The following is a 24,628-nucleotide window of genomic DNA, read 5'->3' as shown; positions in this document are numbered from 1 at the left end:
CGAAGTCAGCTCTCGTGAATTGCAGGCAAATTCTTTACTGAGGGAGGTTCTAAAAAGAAACATTAGTCACTAATGAACAATAAGCAATCTCATAATTTAAAGCAAATAAAACCAGGGAATTCCCTGGTGGTCCAGTGGTTAGGATTCTGCACTTTCACTGCTGAAGGCCTGGGTTCAATCCCTGGTCTGGGTACTAAGATCCTGCAAGCCTTGAAGGGCAGCTGGAAATAAATAAATCAAGCAAATCAAGCCAAGTATAATTTTATCTTGGCAAATACCTAAAAGGATATGGAGAAGCGGTGGAAGTGATGGAAGTGGTGGTAGAAGTGAAAATCGGTATTTCATCTAAGAACAACTTAGCAACAGCTTTCAAAATGTTTACATATATCTGCTCTTTGACCTAGCAATTTCACTTCTAGAACTTACACTATATGAACTCCTTGGCAGTCCAGTGGTTAGGACTCAGTGGTTCCACTGCCAGGGCCCCGGTTCAATCCCTGGTGGGAGAACCAGGATCCCACCTGGTTCTGGCAGGGGATAGAAGTGGGGGGTGGTGTGGATTTACCCTACAAATGTTCTTGCCAAACATGTAAAGATGTACTTTTTAAACTGTTCCTTGCACCTTCGTGCAAGGAAATTTCAATTTTTACCTTCATGAAACTTGAAAAAGACCAAATTGATAAGGAACCAGTTAAATTATGGAAAATATGTTCAACTGAATAACATGGAGCCATAAAGAAGAGTCAGATCTATGTACACTGACTTGGAAAGAACTCCAATATATATTAAGTGAAAAAAAGCAGGGTGCAAGATATATATAATAGTGTGATTCCCACTATACACACACACAATGCATTTGCCCACGCATGTGTTAAATTTTAATATATATTGTACTGTATATACACAATACAGGATACTGTATATGTTTCTGTTCCAGATATGTTGTATATTGTTTTATATATAATTATATAAATTATAAGTATTATATAATTTATATTATATATAAATAGATATAAATATGTCAGTTTATTGAAGAAACTATTAACAGTGGTTACAGCTATTAAGAGAATACAAATCCTACTTTACATTGTACACCTTTCTATACTATTTAATTTTTAAAACTATGTCCATAAATTACTGATATAAATTTTAGAGTTTCTTTAAACAAATCTCATCAGTGCTTTACCCTGAGTTCAAGGGCAAGGTCTGGGTATTGAATTTTGTTTAAGTCACAGTTTAAGTACACATTAGGCAATCAAAAAATGTTTGTGGATGAATGAGGTAGCTGATGTATGGAGAAGTAAAGAGACATAGGCATTAACTAATGTAACAATTAGCTTTAAAAGTGTAAAGATATTTCTGGAGTATGCAGGAAGCTGAACTAGGTTTCTGGCTGATGCTAGAGGTGGCAGTGTTAGCCATACAATGAAAGGCTGGATCCTGCTCTGAAGATCAGAGCATAGGTCTGAGCGTGGAAAAGTTCCTCAGCTTGGTTACAAGTCTGCTTCCAACACCTTTCTTCTTCCAATCTCAACAGTAAGGGCCAGGATATCTGACAGCCACCTCTCCACTGGAAAGGAGCTATAGAGCGGAAAGAGGCTTGCCTCCAGGAGGAAGAAGTACCAGAAGGAAAGAGACAGAGAACAGTTTCTAGAGATTTATTATAATCTATATGTTGCTTCTGTGGGTTTTGCTTTAAGACATACACACACACAGGCTCAAATATTCAAGAAAGCCCTGATGAGTTACAAATACAAAGATTACGGCCAACCCTTAAGAAGTCAAAGGCCCCATCTGTCTGCTCCTCTCCTATCCTGCCATCTGATATAGCAGCCATATCAAGTGCCTAAGGAAAAAAAATAAAAGATGAAGGAGGGACATCCCTAGCAGTCCAGTGGTTAAGACTCTGCACTTCCAATGCAGGGGGTGTAGGTTCAATTTCTGGTCAGGGAACTAGGACCCTACATGCTGCAGAGCACAGCAAATAATAATAATAAATCAAATGAAAGCAATGGAAGAAATTGAAAAAAAATGAAGGAAGACCCTTAATAAAAAGCTTCTAGGAAAGTTCAGAGATCTCAGAGGACACTGGTGCACCATCAAGGAGCTGACAAAGACACAGGTCTTATCTTGTTAGAGTGACTAGAAGATAGTCACAGCTTCCTCTTCAGCTTTACTGTCACAGAAAGTTAATTACTTGTTGCATCAGCACTGTCAGAATCATCCTAGACAAAAAAGAAGACAGAAACACCTGTAGAGTCTGCAGTGGACATTTGTGTTCACAAAAGCTGCTCACTCCCTCTAACTTCCTCCAAAGTTTTCTTTGGTGATTTTCTAAATCACACAACTTCTAGGAAGCCTAACACAGAAGGATTTAAATTTTGGATGATAAAATAAGCCACTGGTACTCAATAAATAGCACTGTGCCATGAATCATTTAATGTGAGAATTGCAACAAATGCTATACTGGTTCTTAACAGCTATAAATATAATAAACAGGGCCAGGCCTGCTCTAAAATGGAGAAGCAGAAGAGAAGAGATAGAAAAGAGGAAGGGCTTACTGGGGTTTTCTAAAGCATTAAAGAAGGACATATGACCTCTTGTGTCAAATTCAGATTTGGCTAACATGCACTGAGAATCATGATATGCTAGAGACTGAGACCTTTCTAGTATCTTTGTTTTTAAGGACAGAAAGGAAAGTGAAGGGTTAAGGAACAGGCTTTACTTACATCCAGATCATCCATTGCAGGGGGTGGTCCCTTGGTGCTGACTTTTTTCAAAAGCTGGTGGGAAGAGAAGAGGAGTCACAAAAGATAAAGAGGAGTGAGGGAAGAGCAATCTGCATATCGATGAACCATCGGAAAATGGTCCCAGGCAAACACTTGCCCCAGTTTTAAAGCCCCTAACATAACACTGGAATAACAGGAGAAAAGTATATTGATCCCCTTTTTAAAAGGAAATTTAAACACACACACACACATCCTAACAAATCTGGGTTAGTGTCTATTAGTGTTTTTGCAACTTGAATAAATAGTAGCTGAAATTCTGAAACCAAATATCTTATGCAAGGTGCAATTTATTGGGAAACAGTGATTTATTTTATGATGTGAATTTTTAGACTGCATAGTTTGAGTTTCCCCTGAAGCTGTCTGGGTCATGAAAACACATACACACATACGTAAAGAAAACAGAAGAGAGAACAAGAATTACAGAAAAGCAGGAAAAGTTTTTGCCAAACTTCATCAGAATACAGGCTCTACTCTAAACAGTGAATGAATCTGTTTATAGTTTCACGAACAGATGCTACTGTTCATGAACAGTACTAAACAATGCACAAAACATATAAAGACGACCACACCAATGAGCAGCCTGCCGGGGAGCTCACATACTTCTGCCTAGTCTGATGACCCTGGAGGAGGGCATGGCAACCCACTCCGGTATTCTTGGAAAATCCCCATGGAGAGAGGAGCCTGGCGGGTTACAGTCTATGGGGTCGCAGAGTCAGACACAACTGAGTGACTAAGCAGAGCACAGTGCAGTTGATGACAATCTTTGAGTGTGTGCAGAGGGCTGCCAAAAATGACTGAGATGGGCAGGAAATGGAATTACCTCTGCATAATGCTCCACCTGAGCCAGCTCCACTTCTTCATCCCCTTCCCAGTCTCTCCAGTTATCAAAGTCCACAGACAACCACACTGGCTGCAGGAGAAAAGCACACAGAGTCCCAGGTCAGGAAGGCAGCAGCCGAGGTGCATAGATGAGTGTGGACATGTGTGTGGGAGCGTATTTGGGGGAAAGAGAGTCATTGGGGGTATCATCTTTCCCCTTTGACTAACCCCCCTCTGGGCTGCCATGTCAGCAGCAGCAGCAGCAGCAAAGATTGACCAAGAACTTATTAAGTGCCAAGCACAATGCCAGGCATTGTAGGGAATGGAAAAGCATAAACTCTGCCCTCAGGAGCAGACTGAGTAGACAGATAACACATCTAGGAAGATAACTGTATCATAAGGCATCCTAGGAGTCAGCAAAGCTGCATTCCCCGGAATCAGAGACAACTCTTGGAGGCCGATATTCGAAGTTCCCATGCTTAGACAGGGAAAGAAGTTGGTCACTCATTCATTGAACAGGTGTTTACACATACTATGTGATTCCGAGGTTGGCACTAGGATTATTAAAATATTTAATACTGAGTCCCAGCCCTCAAGAAGCAAGTAGGGGGACTTCCCTGGTGGTCCAGTGGTTAAGAATCCACCGTGCAATGCAAGGGACGCAGATGTGACCTCTGATTGAGGAACTGAGATCCCACATGCCACGGAGCAACTAAGCCCACCAGCTGAACTACTGAAGCCTGCGTGCTCTGGAGCCCACATGCCTCAACTAGAGAGTCCACACACCACAGTGAAAGATCCTGCATGATGCAACAATGAAGATCCCACGTGCCACTAGATCCAACACAGCCAAATAAATAATAAAAATAAATTTAAAAAGAGAAGTAGGGAAGAGAAGCCACTGGAGGGTTTTAAGAGGAAGAGTGACAGGGTCAAATGTATATTTTGGACAGACCATGTTGGAAGTAATGCAGAGGGGCTGAAAATATGCAACAAACCTCACCCAGTAATGGATAGGGCCTGAATTAGGAAGACATGAAATCATGGATTCAAGACTATTTAGGAGAGGACTTGCCTGGGGATCTAATGGTTAAGAATCTGACGTGCAATGCAGGGGACCTGGGTTCCATCCTTGGTTGTGGAACTAAGATTGCACGTGCTGCAGAGCAACTAAGCCCTCGCACAGCTCGAGTTCATGCACCCCAATGAAAGATCCTCCCTGCAGCAAGTAAGACCTGATGCAGACAAATAATTGTTTTAAATGTATTTTTTAGGAGGTCAAATAGGCAGGACCTGGTGAGTAACAATGTTTATGGGAAAGGAGCCAAGGCTGATTCCCAGACCTAACTTGGGCACCTGGGTACACAGACAGAGCACATAGGAGAAAAAGCAGCCACTTCCCACACACCCACCTTGATATCCTCCTTGGTGAGCCTGGGCCAGGCCACCTTCTCCTTCCATTTCCTCACAAAGCAAGTAATAGAGCGGCCAGAGCGCTTATCCTGGGAGTCCTGCCAGATAAAGAACCTCACTTTTAGGGTCTGAGGTTTAGAATGAATCTCCAGTTTCCCAAACAGCTTTCCCATCCAGTCCTTACTGTTCCACACCACCCTTACCTTGCAGTTCACCTTGGCATAGAACTCAATCTCATTGTAAAACTCCACTCCATCAGGATTCTTGCAGCTGAGGAGACAATACAGCTAAAGAGATGAGGAAGGCTGAGAGTCGGGGGCAGCAGAGAAAGCAAAGATTCCCAGGAAGTGGGAGGTGGGAGGGTGGCGGGGGTTACCTGAACACAATGCGGTGGTCTTCGATGAGCACGTGGACATCCGTGCTGTCCTCAACACAAAACTCCATGAACACATACTTGGGCCTGTCGTACCACAGGGTCCGGGCATGCTGCCTGAAGAGGAGTTGAGGTGGGGCTTCATAGCCGTGTGAGAGGGAAGACTGAGGGAATTTGGGAAAGGTGGAGGGAAAACACAGTGACGTTTTATGCTACAGCACGGCCAAAGCGGGGCCAAATACGACTGAAGGGAGTGGAAGGGGGGCTGACAGGACTGGGGTATGCGGTGAGGGGGAACCTGAGAAGAACCGGAAAAGTGAGAGAGTAGAGAGGTAAGGGAGACATGGAGAATATTCAGGTCACATTTCTCTTCACCACCCCAAGGGTACAGACTCGGAGTCCAGGGTTCCCTTGGGACCTCACAGAACCTGGAGCGCGCAGAAAACATAGAGAAGCGACTCTCTAGTGAAAGAGGCGGCCAGAAGCACTTACCGTGCCATGGCTGCTCCCGCTGACCTGTGGCGTTTGGAGTCCGAGGCAGGGGCTGCTATCTTTAGATCCTGGGGACGCCCCCAGCAGCTGCCTCTCCTTATATGGTCGGGGAAAGGGTTTAGAGGAACGGGAAACGTGGCCTAAGCCAAGGGATTCGCATTCTAAAGGGTCTCTGGGAGAGCATAGTCCCTGCAACCCTTCACATCTCGGGGTCTCCAGAAATATACACGTTAGGAACAGACGACCCGCCAGCCGGAACCAGAGGAAGGGCTAGAAGTCGATACACACGGAAGGACGTGTCCTGGCTTCACTCACCTGTTTCTCCAATGCTCAGTATACTCTGTGCCCGACACAAACCAGGCACTCAATCGAAAAAAACCATTGACCAGAACTATACACCGAGGGAAGTCTGTCACCGAATGACGTCTCAACTCGGTGACGTCTGAGCCCCGCCCACCCGCTCCCCGGGTTTCCCAGCGGGCGCGCCGTTGCCATGGCAGCAGGGGGGCGCGGCTGACGTGCGGCGGCGTTTCCTGAAACATGGCGGCTGTCGAAGCGGCTGCGGAGCCGGTAACTGGGCTGGCGGGCGCTGGACCAAAGGCGAAGGACGAAGAGGAGGAGGAAGAGGAGTCGCTGCCGCCGTGCGAGGCAGTGCGCTGGGCGCCGGTGGGGGCGGTGGCGGAGGCCGGGCCCGGAGCGGCGGCGTTCTCCGAAGAGGCGGCAGCCGAGGAACCCGGAGTGGTCCCCGGCTCCCCGCCGGACTCCCCCGGCCGGACGCTACGGCGGCTGAGGGCCGAGAGGCGGCGGCTGGACTCGGCGCTGCTCGCGCTGTCCTCGCATTTCGCGCAGGTGCAGTTCCGCTTGCGGCAGGTGGTACGCGGGGCGCCGGCGGAGCAGCAGCGCCTCCTGCGCGAGCTCGAGGACTTCGCCTTCCGTGGCTGCCCTCACGTCCTCGGTTACGGGGTCTCGGAGGACCCCGCCAGCGATGATGGCGACAGGCTGCCGGGGGACCGACCACGGTTACGGGGCGAGGACCAGGTGAACAGCTGGGGCCAGGCCCCGAGGGATATGGGAATAGAAGGCTGGGTGGGTGGCGATGTTAACTTTAACGCAGGTAGCATTGGTGAGGAGCCGGCTCGTCTAGGTGGGTATGCGTGTCCCGGAAGAATCCCGACAGAGACCGCACAGAGAGGCCTGGGAAGCTGGTGATGAGAGGTGTCCACCAAAGGTGTGGAAAGACATGCAGGTGTGATGACATAAAAGGTAAAAGAGAGATGAGCGAGGAGAGTATTCAAACAGCAGAGCAACCAGCTGAAACAATACTGCTCCCACTCACCTTGTTATCGCTTCCAGTACCGAAGTCTTGAGCATGTTTGCTGATAGAGTACCCCGACCCTGGGGATTGAGAAAATTGGTTAGCGAAGAGCAAGCGAATTGAAATCCATGGAAATTTAGATATACTCCTTATCTGTGCTTTCCCAGAATCTAGAGAATGTCTTTTATCTTCAGGTTCTCCTGTCTGTGTGAGAGCTTTGGTAAACAGTAAGGTCTCAGTAATTGAAAGAAACACAACTCCTGATTATATAAATTTACTGATGCTGGTATTTTAAAAACTTCTTCCCATCCTACTTAATAACTAGATATTCTAAAGGAAGCACCTTTGGCAGCTATGACAAGATTCATTCAGTTAGCCGACACTAAGTACTGAAAATTTGTATGACATCCACAGGCAACATTTCCCTTCAGTTTTTGAACCGCTGTAAGTGAATTCTGTAAGTGCAGAATTGTAGATAGCTTGTAGCTTGTTGGGCTCTCTTTTCCCCACCTTTTTGTTGTTTAGGTTACAATCCACATGTGGCTTTCTTCCCACTAAAATTGGTTTTAGCCAAGACGACCTATCAGTAGCAGATATTGACTTGCTTATTTTAATCTAAATGTTTCCAGTACAATCCTGTGTTTACTGTACCACCCTTCTCTCCACATACCCACAGCTCTTTGCACAAGTCCCCAAATTGCCAGGCTTTTAAGGAACAAACAGGATAGAATTACTGTGGTTGGACTCTGTTCAGGAGTGAGGAGCACCAAAGGTTCAGTGTGGATGTTTGGCTGTTCATTTTTACTTTTGGAGACACAGTACAACTGAAAAACACCTGAGAGATCAAAACACCTGACGTGCAGCTGCGATCTTATGTGCGTATATTGACACCTGAACAAGTAGCACCAAAGGGAGGATGTGTTTGAACTAAATGATTTAGTATGTATCCGTTTCAGTTTTTCAGGTTTTTTAACCAGTATTTTAGCTCACCTCATACTGGAAATTATTTGTTATTTCCTGTCTTGCACCAAAGCTCATTGTTCTCACCTGGTAAACTTGTTTGCCCATACTCCTGTAGATAGGGTACTCAGTAATTACCATCGCAGGTGAAGCATTCAGCTCGTACACTCATGAAAATGGAATCAGGATCTATGACTGGTTTCTTTCTTCCTGGATTTCATAGCTTGGGAAAGGATACAATGAAAACAAAATTTCGCTACTTCTTTCCATTTGGGCCAGTTAAACAACTTTCACCATAAGAGTTCAGTATTTAGTTATGTGTCCTTCTGAACATGATTGAGTTCAGTGACATACAGCAAATGTATACTGAGAACCTACACTGAGCTTGGCCCTGGGGTACAGTCAAGGCCTTTGCCCTTAAGGAGTTCATAGAACTGAGGAGACAGACTCATACATGGATCTTTATAATGTAACATGAGCTAGCGTACAAGTGTATATAAAATACAGAGGATGTGGTTTGTTCTGCCTGGGGAAATCAAGGAAACCTCTTAAAGGATATCTAGGCCTTCACTCAGTGGGGGAGAACAAGATTCTAAGAAAAAAAACTACGACTTTGGGAAAGGATTGGAGAGCAATATCCCCCAAGAAAAGGCTTGCTTTTCTATTGGACAAAACTAAAGCAAGAGGCTTGCTTTTTTAAGTAGCTAAACAAAAGTTAATTTGTTATTTTTCCTTTGTTCTCTCTCATACCTTACTTCTGGAGGCCTTGGTAAGTACCATTTTAAGATTAAATTTAATATCCTATAGATATCTAGTTTAAAATGCGGGGTTACACCTGCAAATAATTTGCTGCTTTTGCTTTTTATACTCAAGAAAGACAAGGGAGGGGCTTCCTGGGCAGTCCAGTGTCTGGGACACTGCAATTCCATTGCAGGGGGTGTAGGTTCAATTCCTGGTCCAGGAACTAGGGATCCCTCACGCTGCACAGGGCAGCCAAAAACAAAAAAAGTAAGGCAAGGAAGAACCCGTTTTTGAGAACATATTGGCAAGACTTTACCTCTCCAAAAAGTTTTGGTTTTGTTTTCTTGCCATACAGTACTGCATCTGGGATCATAGTTCCCCCACTAGAGATTGAACCCACACCCCCTGCAGTGGAAGCACAGATTCCTAACCACTGGACCACCAGGGAAGAACCTCTCCAAAGGATTTTTAAGCATTTAAATGCAGAAATGACCTGGTGACAGAAAAGGAGTCACTGTTTAGGGAACCTTACCAGACTTTTTTTTTCCTTTTAAGAAAACTTATTACCTTCCCATCCCTATTACTTGGCTTTAGATTTTTTTTTTCACTGCCTTAGACACTAGCATTTATTCATTTGATTTTGCAATATATTGGAGGAGCTTTGACCTTAAAAAACTAGTTATGAGTTACCAAGCCTTTCTCTACACCCTTACCTCTAGATTCTCTTGCACAATTTGACTGCCACAACTGTGCAGGAGAATTGGCTATGGAGGATGGAATGTTCAATTCCTGGAAGGCTTCCTGGATGAAATAAATTGTGTCAGTCTTAATTAGAACTTTGTGGGGTGGGAGGGGGAAGCAGTGTTAACAAAAGGCCCCATTGTGTTCATATCCTATTTCCAGTGAAGGAGAAATTCTCAAAGAAAACACATATTTAATATATTCTCCCAGATGAAAAATATACATGTATTCTCCCAGATGAAATAATTCTTTTTGAGTCTGTCTCATGAATTCTGTATTTCATTTGGGTTACTTGGGAGCATTTTACATTTTTCTAGTCATCATTGGCTTAAGAGGATTCTTAATATGTCCTGACTTTTTCTTTTCCTGTGAAATTGACCTAAATCTTTTTCTTTCTTAGAGTGAGCAGGAGAAACGGGAACGTCTGGAAACCCAAAGGGAGAAGCAAAAGGAACTGATCCTGCAGCTCAAAACCCAGCTCGATGACCTGGAAACATTTGCCTATCAAGAGGGCAGTTATGACTCCCTTCCACAGTCTGTGGTCTTGGAAAGACAGCGGGTGAGCAAACCCTGAGGCTCCTCCTTTACTGCCTCGGGTTCCTTTGTCCCTTCCCAGCTTGCTCACCCTCGGCCTCACCACTGGCCCAAATCAAAGGGAAATGTTGCTACTACCTGGGACCAGTCTTTATTCACACGTGGAAACACAAGTGCCAAAGCTTTCTAATATGATGATGGAGTCTTTTTTTTTTTTTAAGTGGTGGTGGTTATTATTAATAGTCATATAATAATAAAAACAATAATTTCTTTCATTTGATCATTAAAACCATTCTACTTGTGCACTTCATAGTAGTTTTATAAACTAGTTTTTTCCCCCAGCACCCATTGAGAAATATTCCAGGACTCCTGACTTTAATGCTGTATATATTAAAGCAACACCTGGGCAGACAGGTAAATCTGCTGGTTAGAATACAGCCTCCCCTATGTGTTTGTCTTCCTGGAGCTGTGATGTGGCTTTTTTTCTGGCAGAGCTGGAGTTACACATTACATGGTTTTCACATTGTTCCTCATATTGTCACTGGGGTATTTTGGCTGTAATTTGCCTGGGTGTTTTGCAGAGCTTTTCCTTTAGTTGCCTAGAATAGGGCGAAGGGGGATGAGAAAGACTAGAGACTAGGGTAAAGCAGTATTTATTCTCTTGGAGGCCACAAGGGAATCTACTTATGGGGCTTTTGGGATCATCATCCACTTGGATCATTCACACTGTTGTTCTCCTGAGTGAAAGTTACCTGGCCAGGTAGAAAATTTGCAGCGAGAAGAGCCATTCTGTTGGAACCAAGTGTCCTTATGTCTATAAGAGAAATAAAGGGCCTGTGCCCTCACCTTGATCAGCAGTTGCACCATTTTTTTCACAAATTTGATTTCCATTTAAGGGTGGGAGGGAGGCAACTAGTCAAGATTCTCCTTCTCCCTAACCCTGTCCCTCAAAATTCCAAAGGGTGTGCTCATGGCTTTGGTCTTGGCAGGTGATCATTGATGAGTTAATAAAGAAACTGGACATGAATCTGAATGAGGACCTCAGCTCATTGTCCACTGAGGAGCTTCGGCAGCGTGTGGATGCCGCTGTGGCTCAAATTGTCAACCCAGCCCGAGTGAAAGAACAGCTGGTTGAGCAGCTGAAAACTCAGATCCGAGATCTCGAGATGTTCATCAACTTCATCCAAGGTCAAGGCAGATGGCTGGACGTCATCATAATTATATGTATTTTTGAGTACTAACAGCTAATAGTGTCGGTCCTTGATGAACTGTTAAAGAGATCTGATCACTTGGTAAGGGAGCCAACACAATGGTGTGGAAAGGACATGGATTTTAGAACCATAGAGTTAAAATATGAGCCCTGTTGTTCACCAACTTCGTGTCCTACATGGACTAAAGAGGGTAGGCAGTTTTCTAACCTCTTTAGTCTGGCTCTCCTCCTCCATAAAATGATGATTCATGCTTCCTGCACTCAGCAAATAGTTATTGAGACAGCTAGTATATTGCTAGTCACTGTTCCACACAATGAAATACTATTTGTAAAAGTCTTGTTCCATGGTAAGCACTAGTAAATAGTATTTCTCCTTTAAAAACCTGCCAAAATGAGGCTAAACAAAGGTCTTCTCTTCATAACCTCTGACTGCAGATGAAGTAGGAAGCCCATTACAGACAGGGAGTGGACACTGTGAGTGCAAGGCCAACGGGAAGACAGGAAGTGACTCCGGCAGAACTGGCAGCAGCAGACTGCCTCCAGGAAGCAGCAAAAGTAAGTACAGCTTCCAGAATGCACAAACCTAGAGAGACAGAAAGTGGACTAGCAGTTGCTTAGGCCTGGGGATTAGGGAGAAATGGGGAATGGAAAATGCCAATGCTACATTGTTTCTTTGGGAGAGGATGGTTACACAACTCTGAATATTAAAAAAAAAAAAAAAAACTGAATCATACACTTTTAATAGGTCAGTTGAATGTTATGTGAGTTATATCTCAAAATAGTTGTTATTAACCAAAATAGGTAAGTCCGGTATCATCCTGGGTGGCTCTTGGCTTCTTGCAGGACCCGTACTGTAGGTCAGAAGCCAGCCTGAATCTCGGCTTCTAAGCTGTAGGTGGCACCTCTGACCACTACAGCCTCTCACTGATGAGTTACTGTGTTTCCTACGCAGCAAAGGCAGAAGATGTGAAAAGAGTTCGAGAGACAGGGCTGCACCTGATGCGGCGAGCGCTGGCAGTGCTGCAGATCTTTGCCGTCAGCCAGTTCGGGTGTGCCACGGGCCAGATCCCGCAGCCCCTGTGGCCGAGGGGCCAGGCCGACAGGGACTACTCTCCCTTGCTGAAGAGGCTGGAGACCTCAGTAGACCGGGTGAAGCTGCTCGCCCTGAGACACCAGGCGCACGGGCACGTCACCGGCTCCGCCAGCCTCCAGGACCTCTCCCTGGGAGGCAAGGATGAGCTGACGGTGGCTGTGCGGAAGGAGCTGACAGCGGCTGTGAGGGACCTGCTGGCCCACGGACTGTACGCCCCCTCACCGGGGATGAGCCTCGTCATGGCCCCCATCGCCTGTCTCCTGCCCGCCTTCTCCTCCGCCCCCGAGGCCATGCACCCCTGGGAGCTCTTTGTAAAGTACTACCACGCCAAGAACGGCCGCGCGTACGTGGAATCCCCAGCCCGAAAGCTCTCGCAGTCTTTCGCCTTGCCCGTCACAGGAGGCACTGTGGTGACGCCCAAGCAGAGCCTGCTGACAGCCATCCACATGGTGCTGACGGAGCACGACCCTTTCAAGCGCAGCGCAGACTCGGAGCTGAAGGCCTTGGTGTGCATGGCGCTGAATGAGCAGCGTCTTGTGTCCTGGATGAACCTCATCTGCAAGTCGGGGTCGCTCATCGAGCCCCACTACCAGCCCTGGAGCTACATGGCACACACAGGCTTTGAGAGCGCCCTCAACCTGCTCAGCCGCCTCAGCAGCCTCAAGTTCAGCCTCCCTGTAGACCTTGCTGTGCGCCAGCTCAAGAACATCAAAGACGCCTTTTGAGGAGAGTGCCCTGGCCCCAGGCCGGCACCTTGCGCAGTGGGGACAGGTGGATCGTCTTCTAGGGTAAAAGCAGGAATTAGGAGAGGCTAAAGACATTTTCACCAGCCAGATAATACAAAGTCTGTTTTCCCCATCAAATTAGCATCTCAGAAAGATATGCTGGAGACCCTCTTGTTAAAAGGTTCAGCCCTGGTGTGTGTGTACACATGAGCACATATACTTGAGCCTGTGGAAAAGTCAGTCATGGGTACACCTTCATCATGCCACACCTGAGTTTTAGAAAATCCAGGTTGCTGTAAGCATTCTCTTCACGGTAGTGAGTGAGTTGTTGGTCTTGGAAGAGATTTAACTTGAGGCTCCTGTCAAGTTGGGAGTTATCTTCCTTCACTTGAAGCAGGTTTGTGAGAGTCCTGGGTCAGAATTTAAATTCCTTTTGTGAATACCAATGCCTCTGTCTTTCTAAGCCCAGGGTCGGGGAGGCCATTTCTTTTCCATAGCTTCCTCTAAAACGGGAGTAGAAGTATCTGAGAACAGTATTTCTAAGGGCATTAACCACAATTGTTTTTTGTTTTGGGGGGGTTTTTTTTGGTGGTGCCATAAAGCTTGTGAGATATTAGTTCCCTGACCAGGGATTGAATCCAGGCCTATAGTGGTGAAAGTGCCACATCTTAACCACTGGACTGCCAGGCAATTCCCCACAGTTGATTCTAATATGAGCCCTTTTTCACATAGAGGTGAGAACTGAATTCTGTCCCTGACAAGGTAGTCATGGCCCAGGCAATGGTCTTTTAGTTTCGGAACTGGTTTCCAAGGACAGCAACCATCTGGTACCATATCCCCTGGCAACTAACCTTTTCTCTGTGCACCTGCCAGCTCCCACGAAGGAAATGTGTTCAAGGTGGTTGTGCTCCATGAGTCCTGGAGGCTGCTTGGTGGAGGAGGTCTGACCGCCTGATCAGTACTACAGCAGGGATAGGAACTGTGACTGATCATTGGTGATAGAGAAGGGGCTGAGCATTTCCTTGTAAAACTGACTCTCGATTGGTCATATTTGGTCTGTTTTAGCCTTTTTAGTTCACATCTGCTATTCAGCTTGCATACTGCTCTGGGACTGACCAAAGATGAGCAAAGTGTATCACCTTCTGGAAAGCCAAATGGGTTCCCCAACACTACTGGTTCAGCATCATTTCATGTATTAAATTGCCAGTTGCACTTTGTGTCTGCACTCTTAATGTAGTGCATTTTAACTTAATTTTGGGGGATAAAATATTATTTAAGATCTATTCTTGGCAATTCATTAGAATGAGTCTTCCTTCTTGTGAAACAGGATAAGTGTAAAATATTGTGGAAAATGATACCTGTGATTGCTAATAAAATCATAGTATTTTGTGTAGCTTCTCTGCAAAGACCTTCAGGACCATTGGCTTTGGTTTATAAGTCTGTCTGAGCGCTGTCAGCCCATCTGATCCAGATCAGTATTTCCTTGAGTAATGCCTGGCTCCTGGCCTTTCCTCCTCTTCTCTGCCCTCCGCCCCTTGAAAAGTTCACGAAAAAGTGCCCTTGGCATTTTCATCTCATTCTGTCCAGGCCTGCAGTCCTGTCCCCACAGCAAATCTCACAACACATACCACTTTTGGACTTGGCACTTTTTCTTTTTTGGCTTTGCCGGGTCTTAGAGCATGTGGGATATAGTTCCTGGGATTGAACCCAGGTCCCAGGCATTGGGAGCTCAGAGTCTTCACTGGACCACCAGGAAGTCCCAGATTTGGCACTTCTAAATTCATTTGTCTGGGGCTTCTCTGGTGGCTCAGTGGTAAACAATCCACCTGCCAACGCAGGAGACTTGGGTTCGGTCCCTATCTGGGAAGACATCACATACTCAGAGTAGCTAAGCCTGTGCACACAACTATTGAGGCTGTGCTCTAAAGCGCAGGAGCTGCAACTACTCAGCCTACATACTGCAACTGTTGAAGCCTGTGTGCTCTAGAGCCCATGTTGTGCAATAACAGAAACCACCGCACTGAGAAATGCGCTCCACAACCAGAGAAAACACCCATGCAGCAAGGAAGATGCAACACAACCAAAACTAAAAATAAATAAAATCATATTTTCAAAATCACTCAGCTGGATACCATTCAGTCAGTGAGTCAGTTCAGTCGCTCAGTTGTGTCTGACTCTGTAACCCCATGGACTGCAGCACGCCAGGCCTCCCTGTCCCTCACCAACTCCCAGAGCTTGCTCAAACTCATGTCCATCGAGTCAGTGATGCCATCTAATTATCTTATCCTCTGTCGTCCCCTTCTCCTCCTGCCCTCAATCTTTCCCAGCATCAGGGTCTTTTCCAAGGAGTCAGTTGTTTGCATCAGGTGGCCAAAGTATTGGAGCTTCAGCATCAATCCTTCCAATGAATATTCAGGACTGATTTTCTTTAGGATTGACTGGCTTGATCTCCTTGCAGTCCAAGGGACTCTTCAAGAGTCTTCTCCAGCACCACAGTTCAAAAGCATCAATTCTTCGGTGCTTAGTTTTCTTTATGGTCCACTCACATCCATACGTGACTACTGGAAAAACCATAGCTTCATTTAGGGTGGGTGATAAGTGCTATAGCCATGTGGTATAGCTCTGGATCACCCACCCCAGTATAATCCTCACAAAAACTTAACTGGTATGAAGGCTTTTATGCTAGCATCATGAGAAGCATTTTGTGTGTGTGTCTTCCTAATTTAATTCTCACTACTTGTAAGGCAGGACAACATTATCCCCATTTTGTAGTTGAGGAAAACTTACTGCAGATAGGGTTAAATATTTTGTTCCCATTTACATGTTGGAAGAGCTGCGATTTGAACTCAAGTTGCCCAAATCCAAATCCTATAGTCTTTATACTGTTATGTTACCTCATTGCATCATGCTGCTTCAAAATCTTTTGTTCCTCTCTCTCTCTCATCCACCCCATCATTTCATCAACACTTTGGGAATGACAAGGTATTTTCCACATACCTGCCAGAAATTTCGGCTGCCAAATGACTGGACTGTAGGGAGATGGACAGACAGCCATTGTTGTGCCAAGTGCTTCATGAAACTTAAAGACATGTAGAGACAGGCATGCCAGCCATCACACATCTACTAGTCACTGGTAACGTCTGCAATATAACTGAGGACAGAGGTCTCTGCTTGGCTTGGAGTGAGGCAGACAGGATGAAGGAAGAGAGGAACAACTGTCAGCCCAGGTCTTAGGCTATGCAAGATCAAAATGAAAGAGAACCATGGATATGTATCCAGTGAAAGTTCAGGGTCCATGGTATGATCTTCAAGGTGTTAAAGATTCCCAAGGTGCTCTGCCTTCGTTCAGTCACTACTGACCACACACCAACTGTTTGGGCCAGGCTAGGCGCTCAGGACTTACCGCTCTCTGCCTTCAAGGAACAAGATTTAGCAAAGGAGATACCAAATCGATTGGAGATTTTAGTACCTTGTTAAATTGCTGGGATCTATCGCGTTTTTTATTTAGTAGCTCTGGGATGGGGCCTCAGAAGTTGCATTTCTAACAAGTTCCCACACTTGTTACACTGATCCTGCTGGTCTAGGGACCATACTCTGACAACCACTGTCCCAAACCAACTAAAATATGTTCTACAATAAATTAAGTATGGACTGGATTGCTGAGGGAGCATAGAGAAGGAAGAGATGAATTCTGCCTGGGAGAATTCTATAGAGTAGCCTTGAAGGATGGATTGGATAGGATTTTGCTTGGCTACAGTTGAGGAGAAGAATAAAGAAACATGGAACAGCCTGAGTGAAGACCCTGGGCTCAGAAGAGGTTGTATCTTTGAGTAGTTGAGCTGGCTGGAACCTGGGGGGATGTGAAGGGTGGTGAGAAGGGAGTGTGTGAAGGGTGTGAAGAAGGGAGAAGACAGGAACTTTTACTCCTAGGAAGACAGGAAGGGAGAGTTCAAACTTGGTTTGAGCCAACAAAGGATTTCAGGCAGATTAAGAGGCAGTACTTAAGTATTGCGTTTAGGACTTCCCTGGTGGTACTGTGAATAACAAACTGCCTGCCAATTCAGGGGACACAGATTCAATCCCTGGTCCAGGAAGATTCCACATGTCACGGAGCAGCTAACTAAGCCTGTGTGCCACAACTACTGAACCTGAGCTCTAGGGCCCACAAGCCACAACTACTGAATCCCACACACCCAGAACCTGTGCTCCACAAGAGAAGCCTCCATCATGTGAAGCCCATGCACTGCAACTAAAGAGTAGCCCCACTTTTCACAATAGAGAAAGCCACACAGCAATGAAGACCCAGTGCAGCCAAAAATAAACAATTATTTTAAAAAAGAGTTGTGCAGAAAGAGAAATTAAGGAAACAATACCATTCACCATTGCAACAAAAAGAATAAAATACTTAGGAGTATATCTATCTAAAGAAACAAAAGACCTATACATAGAAAACTATAAAACACTGATGAAAGAAATCAAAGAGGACACAAACAGATGGAGAAATATACTGTGTTCATGGATTGGAAGAATCAATATTGTCAAAATGGCTATACTACCCAAAGCAATCTATAGATTCAATGCAATCCCTATCAAACTACCAACGGTATTTTTCACAGAACTAGAACAAATAATTTCACAATTTGTATGGAAATACAAAAAACCTCGAATAGCCAAAGTAACCTTGAGAAAGAAGAATGGAACTGGAGGAATCAACCTGCCTGACTTCAGACTATACTACAAAGCCACAGTCATCAAGACAGTATGGTACTGGCACAAAGATAGAAATATAGATCAATGGAACAGAATAGAAAGCCCAGAGATAAACCCACGAACCTATGATCACCTTATCTTCGACAAAGGAGGCAAGGATATACAATGGAAAAAAGACAACCTCTTTAACAAGTGGTGCTGGGAAAACTGGTCAACCACCTGTAAAAGAATGAAACTAGAAGACTTTCTAACACCATACACAAAAATAAACTCAAAATGGATTAAAGATCTAAATGTAAGACCAGAAACTATAAAACTCCTAGAGGAAAACATAGGCAAAACACTCTCCGACATAAATCACAGCAGGATCCTCTATGACCCACATCCCAGAATATTAGAAACAAAAGCAAAAATAAACAAATGGGACCTAATGAAACTTAAAAGTTTTTGCACAACAAAGGAAACTATAAGCAAGGTGAAAAGACAGCCCTCAGATTGGGAGAAAATAATAGCAAACAAAGCAACAGACAAAGGATTAATCTCAAAAATATACAAGCAACTCCTCCAACTTAACTCCAGAAAAATAAATGACCCAATCAAAAAATGGGCCAAAGAACTAAACAGACATTTCTCCAAGGAAGACATACAGATGGCAAAAAAACACATGAAAAGATGCTCAACATCACTCATTATCAGAGAAATGCAAATCAAAACCACAATGAGGTACCATTACATGCCAGTCAGGATGGCTGCTATCCAAAAGTCTACAAGCAATAAATGCTGGAGAGGGTGTGGAGAAAAGGGAACCCTCTTACACTGTTGGTGGGAATGCAAATTAGTACAGCCACTATGGAAAACAGTGTGGAGATTTCTTAAAAAGCTGGAAATAGAACTGCCATATGACCCAGCAATCCCACTTCTGGGCATACACACCGAGGAAACCAGATCTGAAACAGACACGTGCACCCCAGTGTTCATTGCAGCACTGTTTATAATAGCCAGGACATGGAAGCAACCTAGATGCCCATCAGCAGACGAATGGATGAGGAAGCTGTGGTACATATACACCATGGAATATTACTCAGCCATTAAAAAGAATTCATTTGAATCAGTTCTAATGAGATGGATGAAACTGGAGCCCATTATACAGAGCAAAGTAAGCCAGAAAGATAAAGACCATTACAGTATACTAACACATATGTATGGAATTTAGAAAGATGGTAACGATAACCCTATATGCAAAACAGAAAAAGAGACTCAGATGTATAGAACAGACTTGTGGACTCTGTGGGAGAAGGCGAGGGTGGGATGTTTCAAGAGAACAGCATCGAAACATGTATATTATCTAGGGTGAAACAGATCACCAGCCCAGGTTGGATGCATGAGACAAGTGCTCGGGCCTGGTGCACTGGGAAGACCCAGAGGGATCGGGTGGAGAGGGAGGTGGGAGGGGGGACTGGGATGGGGAATACATGTAAATCCATGGCTAATTCATTTCAATGTATGACAAAAACCACTGCAATGTTGTAAAGTAATTAGCCTCCAACTAATAAAAATAAATGGAAAAATAAATACTGGTAAAAAAAAATAAATAAAAAAGAGTTGTGTTTAGAGAAGTTTCTCAAAATAAGACCTGTAGCTCATGACTCCACTCCAGACCCAAACTGGAGTCTCTTCAGTTGGTGATGCATATTTAATAAATATCCCAAGCAATTTTGATCCACCCAAAGTTTTGAGGAGGGAATGGAGAAGACAACTGAAGCTGGATCAGTTATGGGGGTGGTGGAAAAAAAATTGACTTAAAAGGTGAAATTCACAGGATTTAGTTACTAATTTGATTTGGAGAGTTTAGCATGTGAGAAGAGTTCAAGGCAATGATAAAATTTCAGGGTTTGGTTTCTATTTTCCAAGAAAGAAACAGCAAAAGAGACAGAAGCAAATAAGGGGGCTGAAAGAAGACCATGGAGGTGGAAATGGACAGGTTGTGTGGTGCAGCGGCAAAAGCACAGGCTTGGGAATGGGGGTGCCTTCCTCTGTGCTACCAATTCTGTGACTTTTCTGCTCTAGAACTGTAATCTTTGAGAGGCCCAACTAGATAACCTCTGAGGTCTTTTCCAACTCTAAAACATCATATTCTGAGTTAAAACATTTTAATTTAATATAAAAATGTAAGTACTGACACATAATTAGGGTGATAAACCATTGAAATGAAGTCCCGAGGGCTGCAGGGGAAATTGGTCCCCAAGAGTCTCGAGAGGAGAAATGATGAAACCCTGATTGTTCCCATGGCTTGCCCAAGACCTACAGATTTGTCAGTGTTCAGATGAGCAAAAACTGTAAGATGGTTTCTCTTTAACTTGAAAGACAACTGCAATGGGGATGTGGAGTCTTAGCCACTGGACCACCAGGGAGTCCCTGAAGAGTTCTCTTTGGCAAACAGTCTCATGATCTGAGAGCTTCCCTGGTGGCTTAGAGGGTGAAGAATCCATCTGCAATGAATGCGGGAAACCTGGGTTCGATCCCTGGAAGATCAAACTGGAGGACGATCCCCTGGAGGAGGCAATGACAACCCACGCTAGTATTCTTGTCTGGAAAATCCCATGGACAGAGGAGCCTGGCGGGCTACAGTCCAAGGGTCGCAGCGTCAGACATACTGAGCAACTAACACTTTGCTTTTGCTTTTTGCTCAATTACTTACTAGTTGTGGACTTGGGGCAAATTACTCAACCTCTCCAAACCACAGTATCTTCAACTGTAGAATAGAGATAACAGTACTTATCTCCTAGTGTTGTTATGAGGATCAAAAGATAATGTACGTAAATACATTAACACAAGGCATGCAGCTGCTAGCATCACCATAATCATCTTCCACTTCTCTCACTTATTTTAGAAGGTTGAGGGCAAGCACCCTCGTTTGATTGATCTTCGTCTCGTCCTTATGCCTAAGAGTGAACACAGCTGGCACTAATAAATGTCCTATTTTGTTTATGATTCTTCCAAGGCAAAAAAGGAAATTTCAAACTGTGTCTCTCCACCCTCTAGCGCCAGAGAAAGGCCCTACAACAAGCGGAGCAGCAGTGTCCACCTTAAAAGTCTTCCGCGGGAGACAAAATTCCTTTGCCCCGTCTACTGCTGGAGCTGCTAATAAAGTTTGATTTGAATAAACGAGCCGCCAGACCTTACTTGCCCCTCAAGAGCTTCCTCCTTCAACACAGATTCTAAGCGCCACGGAAGAGGCGGGGAGAAGCCCAAGGGGGCGGGACAGGAAGTGAGATCACGCTCCCGGGCGTGAAAGGTTAGCGGAAGTGCCCTTTCTTCCTTTCTGCTGTAGTCCCGAGTGCTAGCTGCCGGTGAGTAGTGGTTGTGGTTGGGGTTTCCAATCCGCCGCCATCCGCGGCCTTGGGGTCGAGTTGCGGGGTGGTGCGTGGTGCTTTCCCTTTTTCCGTCTCTGGCGGCTTCGTACCAGGTCCTGTTCTGCGAGCAGGGCCCGCAGGCGACCTGAACCGAGACAGCAGTGAGCACAGCTGAAGTTCCGGGGCCCACAGCCGGAACTGGCCGATTTCTGAGCGATCCCTTGCTTCCTCTGCAGAAATGGGCAAGTTCATGAAACCCGGGAAGGTGGTGCTGGTCCTGGCCGGTCGCTACTCCGGACGCAAAGCGGTCATCGTGAAGGTACCAGTCCCCCGGGCCTGTGCGCCTTTGTATCCCGTGAATGGGCTGGGCTGGCGGGCAGCTTGAAATTCAAGATCTAGTTTGGGGTCATCACTCCCTGAGCATTGCGGGGCGAGGGGGTTGTGAATGCGTGAGACCGTTTGAGAAAGACACAAAATAAACAAACGGGAGATGAATTGGATAGTTAACACCTGACGAGTCCTCTGTCAAAGAAGCTTTTAATAATAGTAATAGCCAACGTTTATGAACTCTTGATTGGTCCGTGGCACTGCCTTATAGGTGTCGTCATGTCCAATTCTTACAGTTACTGTAGAGTTGCTTTCTACTGCAGAGGTTTAGAGGTGTAGAGTTTCACCTGAGGTCAAGCAGGTAGTAACGACAGGAGTCCCTGTCGTTGCAGGGACTCGGTGAAAAGAGAAGAAAATGTTTCTAGTCCAAATGGTCACTTAGCATAACCTAGCTCTTCAGTGTTTGCTTTCTGCCTACCTCTCCAGCCTTTTATGACATTTCCCTAAGCTCTGGTCACATACACCACTGTTTTTGACTGGGGCGCCCTTGGTTCCCCTTCCTCCATCTCCCTGAGGCTGGTTTTGGAGTTAGACGCCCAGGTTTGGCACCCTGCCTCTACCCCTTCCAGTTCTGGAGGAGATTTAAGAGACATCAAGTCCTGAGAACCAGTGCTTGACATGTAGCAATCATTAATTATAATTGTTCACTCTTGTTACAATTTAAATCTCTTATTTCCCAAGCACCCTTCCAGATTTTTCCTGGTGGGAAAAATACCTCCCTTTTCACTGTTACTCTTTGGGCATCTGGCGTAGCACTTAGAATGTTTGCTTTGTGGTGTTTACAGTCATGGGTGTGAGAGGCCTAGGGGCAGGGTTATTCTAGCACAGGGCCTAAATGGCTGGCAACATGTAATTCTTGCTCCTTCAGAACATTGATGACGGCACCTCAGACCGACCCTACAGCCACGCTCTGGTGGCTGGAATTGATCGCTATCCCCGCAAAGTGACAGCTGCCATGGGCAAGAAGAAAATCGCCAAGAGGTCAAAGATCAAGTCTTTTGTGAAAGTTTATAATTATAATCACCTCATGCCCACACGGTGAGCATTTCGAGAATGGAAATGAAAGTGACTTCTCTTTTCCCCTTCTCTGCCTGACTGAATAAGAGGACAACCTGGTAGCTGCTGTAGTGTGGGGAGAGGCATCATTCTGAATTTGTCATTGGCAGTGGTTTCTAGTATTGTCTCTCTTCCTGTTCACTTTTCCTGTCACTTCTGAAGTGTCTTCCCTGCCTGGGGCACGTTTAGGTGTTAAGTAGAGATTGTTCCATTTGTTTCCAGCCACAGTAAAACACAGGATCTGGCCTGCCGTCTTCCTATCTCAAGGATAATAGTAGTATAGGATAGGGTTGTTGTGGGAAATTGAGAGAATGAAGCATGTTTTTCAGTGGCTTGAATCTGTGTAGATGATTTTGTTAAAATTGGGTGTTTTCCAGAAAATATCACTGGGACTTTAGCCTGTGTTGATGATAACTCCTATAGACCATAACATGCCAATGTCCCAGGAGTGGGGTGGAGGGAAGAGGGCCCTGGTGGCCTGTGGGCTGCTCCTACCTTCTGCCATTTGTCCCCAGGTACTCCGTGGATATCCCCTTGGATAAAACTGTTGTCAACAAGGATGTCTTCAGAGACCCTGCTCTCAAACGCAAGGCCCGACGAGAAGCAAAGGTCAAGTTTGAGGAGAGGTAAGAAGGCTTTTGGTAGGGAATGTTGGAGTGTGGTTTCACTGTCCTCTATGAAGACAGTTTTGTCTTCTGTGATTCCTCCTCTCATTTGTGTCTTTTTTCTTCCCCTCTCCAGATACAAGACGGGCAAGAACAAATGGTTCTTCCAGAAGCTGCGGTTTTAGGTCTGTCTCAGTTAATAAAAGTATTGAAAAAAAAAAAGTCCATGTGTCTGCCTATTTCCTGTGTTATTAGACTGGGAAATGACATTGGTGGATGAGGGATTGTGGGAAAATGTAAAATAAAAGCTATGTCAGCTTTTATGAGACATGGACTACTTCTGTCCTCAGCCTCATAATCCTTTAATGGTCTGACTGAATGGGTAAAATGTGATACTGAACTGTTTCCCCAGAAAAGCTACTGTGAACAATTTTAGGTGTGGACTATGTTTGTTTCCCTGGCTTCCACCCATTACATGTTTAGAGAACCCTCCCCCCCCCCGACACACACACATTGTAACATCAGAAGACCCCTCTAAGAGCACGCCATCTCCTTTGGATTGAGAATTGCTGAATTGTGATTTGTTGAACCCACGTGCCAGATTCTTCAAGTGCTACTTGGAAGAGGACCACACTGGAGAACTGCTGTAGATAGGGACGACACCAACAATGAAGGCTTGAGCCACAGTGCTGCCATTCCTAGTTGCGCCAGGGAGAGATCCCAAATGGTCTGGCAAGAAAGGGGTTTAGGCTCTGACTTGGCACCACTGTACTGCAGAAAAGGCATTTGGCCCTTTTATCTGACATTTTACCTCTCGTTGGGTACTTAACTATGACCAGGTTTTACTGATGAAATAGGCTCTCTAGCCAAGCTGGTTCTAAACTACTAAATGGACTAGGATTCAAATAGGCCTACTTGCCAAGCCTCACACTTGGCATACTTACATGAGGGGTAGAGGGATTGAGAAAGGGGCCCAGAATAGTGAGAAATCCTGGATTGGGTGAAAATAGAAGGCATCCTGCAGGATTTAATTATACTTGCATTTGACTCACCCTTAAGTGCTGGATGGCTCCATGAAATTCAGGCAAGAATACAGGCAGGGACCCATTCCCTTCTCCAAGGGATCATCCCAACCCAAGGATCAAACCTGGGTCTCCTGCATTGCAGGCAGATTCTTTACCATCTGAGCCACCAGGGTGGATGTCTCCAATAAGTGTTAACAGCTTGCCTACTCGAGAATCACAAATGGAACTAAAATATAAACCCTCCTTTGGCAGCAAAAATTCAACTACTTGGATATCTGTATCACTTC

At 45.2% G+C, this 24,628-nt stretch overlaps 3 protein-coding genes across 4 annotated transcripts; 2 read left to right on the top strand and 1 right to left on the bottom strand.

Annotated features, from left to right (window-relative positions):
- Window positions 1-1,322: 1,322 nt before the first annotated feature.
- Window positions 1,323-6,428, bottom strand: PTGES3L (prostaglandin E synthase 3 like). Of its 2 annotated transcripts, none has more exons than XM_070479455.1 (7): window positions 6,202-6,428; window positions 5,398-5,511; window positions 5,225-5,291; window positions 5,021-5,119; window positions 3,610-3,699; window positions 2,730-2,783; window positions 1,323-2,225 (listed from the first exon to the last, which is right to left on the bottom strand). In XM_070479455.1, exons 1-7 carry the CDS (start codon window positions 6,426-6,428, stop codon window positions 2,190-2,192), a joined length of 687 nt encoding a protein of 228 aa, XP_070335556.1. In that variant the 3' UTR covers window positions 1,323-2,189. The 2 variants fall into 2 exon arrangements, with proteins under 2 accessions (XP_070335556.1, XP_070335557.1); XM_070479456.1 differs by lacking the exon at window positions 6,202-6,428 and adding an exon at window positions 5,887-6,155 and having other exon boundaries at window positions 5,398-5,558.
- On the top strand, window positions 6,427-14,611 carry RUNDC1 (RUN domain containing 1). The gene is made up of 5 exons (XM_070479452.1): window positions 6,427-6,924; window positions 10,044-10,202; window positions 11,167-11,365; window positions 11,823-11,942; window positions 12,340-14,611. The coding sequence occupies exons 1-5, from the start codon at window positions 6,427-6,429 to the stop codon at window positions 13,203-13,205; spliced, it is 1,842 nt and encodes a 613-aa protein (XP_070335553.1). The 3' UTR covers window positions 13,206-14,611.
- Window positions 14,612-21,158: 6,547 nt separating this feature from the next.
- On the top strand, window positions 21,159-23,538 carry RPL27 (ribosomal protein L27). Its single transcript, XM_020886518.2, has 5 exons — window positions 21,159-21,265; window positions 21,505-21,587; window positions 22,524-22,693; window positions 23,227-23,337; window positions 23,453-23,538. Exons 2-5 carry the CDS (start codon window positions 21,507-21,509, stop codon window positions 23,499-23,501), a joined length of 411 nt encoding a protein of 136 aa, XP_020742177.1. The 5' UTR covers window positions 21,159-21,265; window positions 21,505-21,506; the 3' UTR covers window positions 23,502-23,538.
- Window positions 23,539-24,628: the final 1,090 nt, after the last annotated feature.

This window comes from Odocoileus virginianus, chromosome 17, assembly GCF_023699985.2.
Source record: "Odocoileus virginianus isolate 20LAN1187 ecotype Illinois chromosome 17, Ovbor_1.2, whole genome shotgun sequence".
NCBI lineage: Eukaryota > Metazoa > Chordata > Mammalia > Artiodactyla > Cervidae > Odocoileus > Odocoileus virginianus.
Note: the sequence above shows the minus strand (reverse complement) of the source record. Positions and strands in the feature narration are given on the sequence as shown.

Excerpts from the sequence above, each read along its gene's own strand:
- RPL27 (XM_020886518.2), top strand. The coding sequence starts at position 21,507 with ATGGGCAAGTTCATGAAACCCGGGAAGGTGGTGCTGGTCCTGGCCGGT. Across the intron at positions 21,588-22,523 it reads GCAAAGCGGTCATCGTGAAG|AACATTGATGACGGCACCTC; the intron begins GTACCAGTCCCC and ends TTGCTCCTTCAG. Across the intron at positions 23,338-23,452 it reads AAGGTCAAGTTTGAGGAGAG|ATACAAGACGGGCAAGAACA; the intron begins GTAAGAAGGCTT and ends TCCCCTCTCCAG.
- RUNDC1 (XM_070479452.1), top strand. The coding sequence starts at position 6,427 with ATGGCGGCTGTCGAAGCGGCTGCGGAGCCGGTAACTGGGCTGGCGGGC. Across the intron at positions 6,925-10,043 it reads GGTTACGGGGCGAGGACCAG|AGTGAGCAGGAGAAACGGGA; the intron begins GTGAACAGCTGG and ends TTTCTTTCTTAG. Across the intron at positions 11,943-12,339 it reads GCCTCCAGGAAGCAGCAAAA|CAAAGGCAGAAGATGTGAAA; the intron begins GTAAGTACAGCT and ends TTTCCTACGCAG.
- PTGES3L (XM_070479455.1), bottom strand. The coding sequence starts at position 6,428 with ATGTTTCAGGAAACGCCGCCGCACGTCAGCCGCGCCCCCCTGCTGCCA. Across the intron at positions 5,292-5,397 it reads GACCACCGCATTGTGTTCAG|CTGCAAGAATCCTGATGGAG; the intron begins GTAACCCCCGCC and ends TTGTCTCCTCAG. Across the intron at positions 2,226-2,729 it reads CTGCAATGGATGATCTGGAT|GATGATTCTGACAGTGCTGA; the intron begins GTAAGTAAAGCC and ends TTTTTTGTCTAG.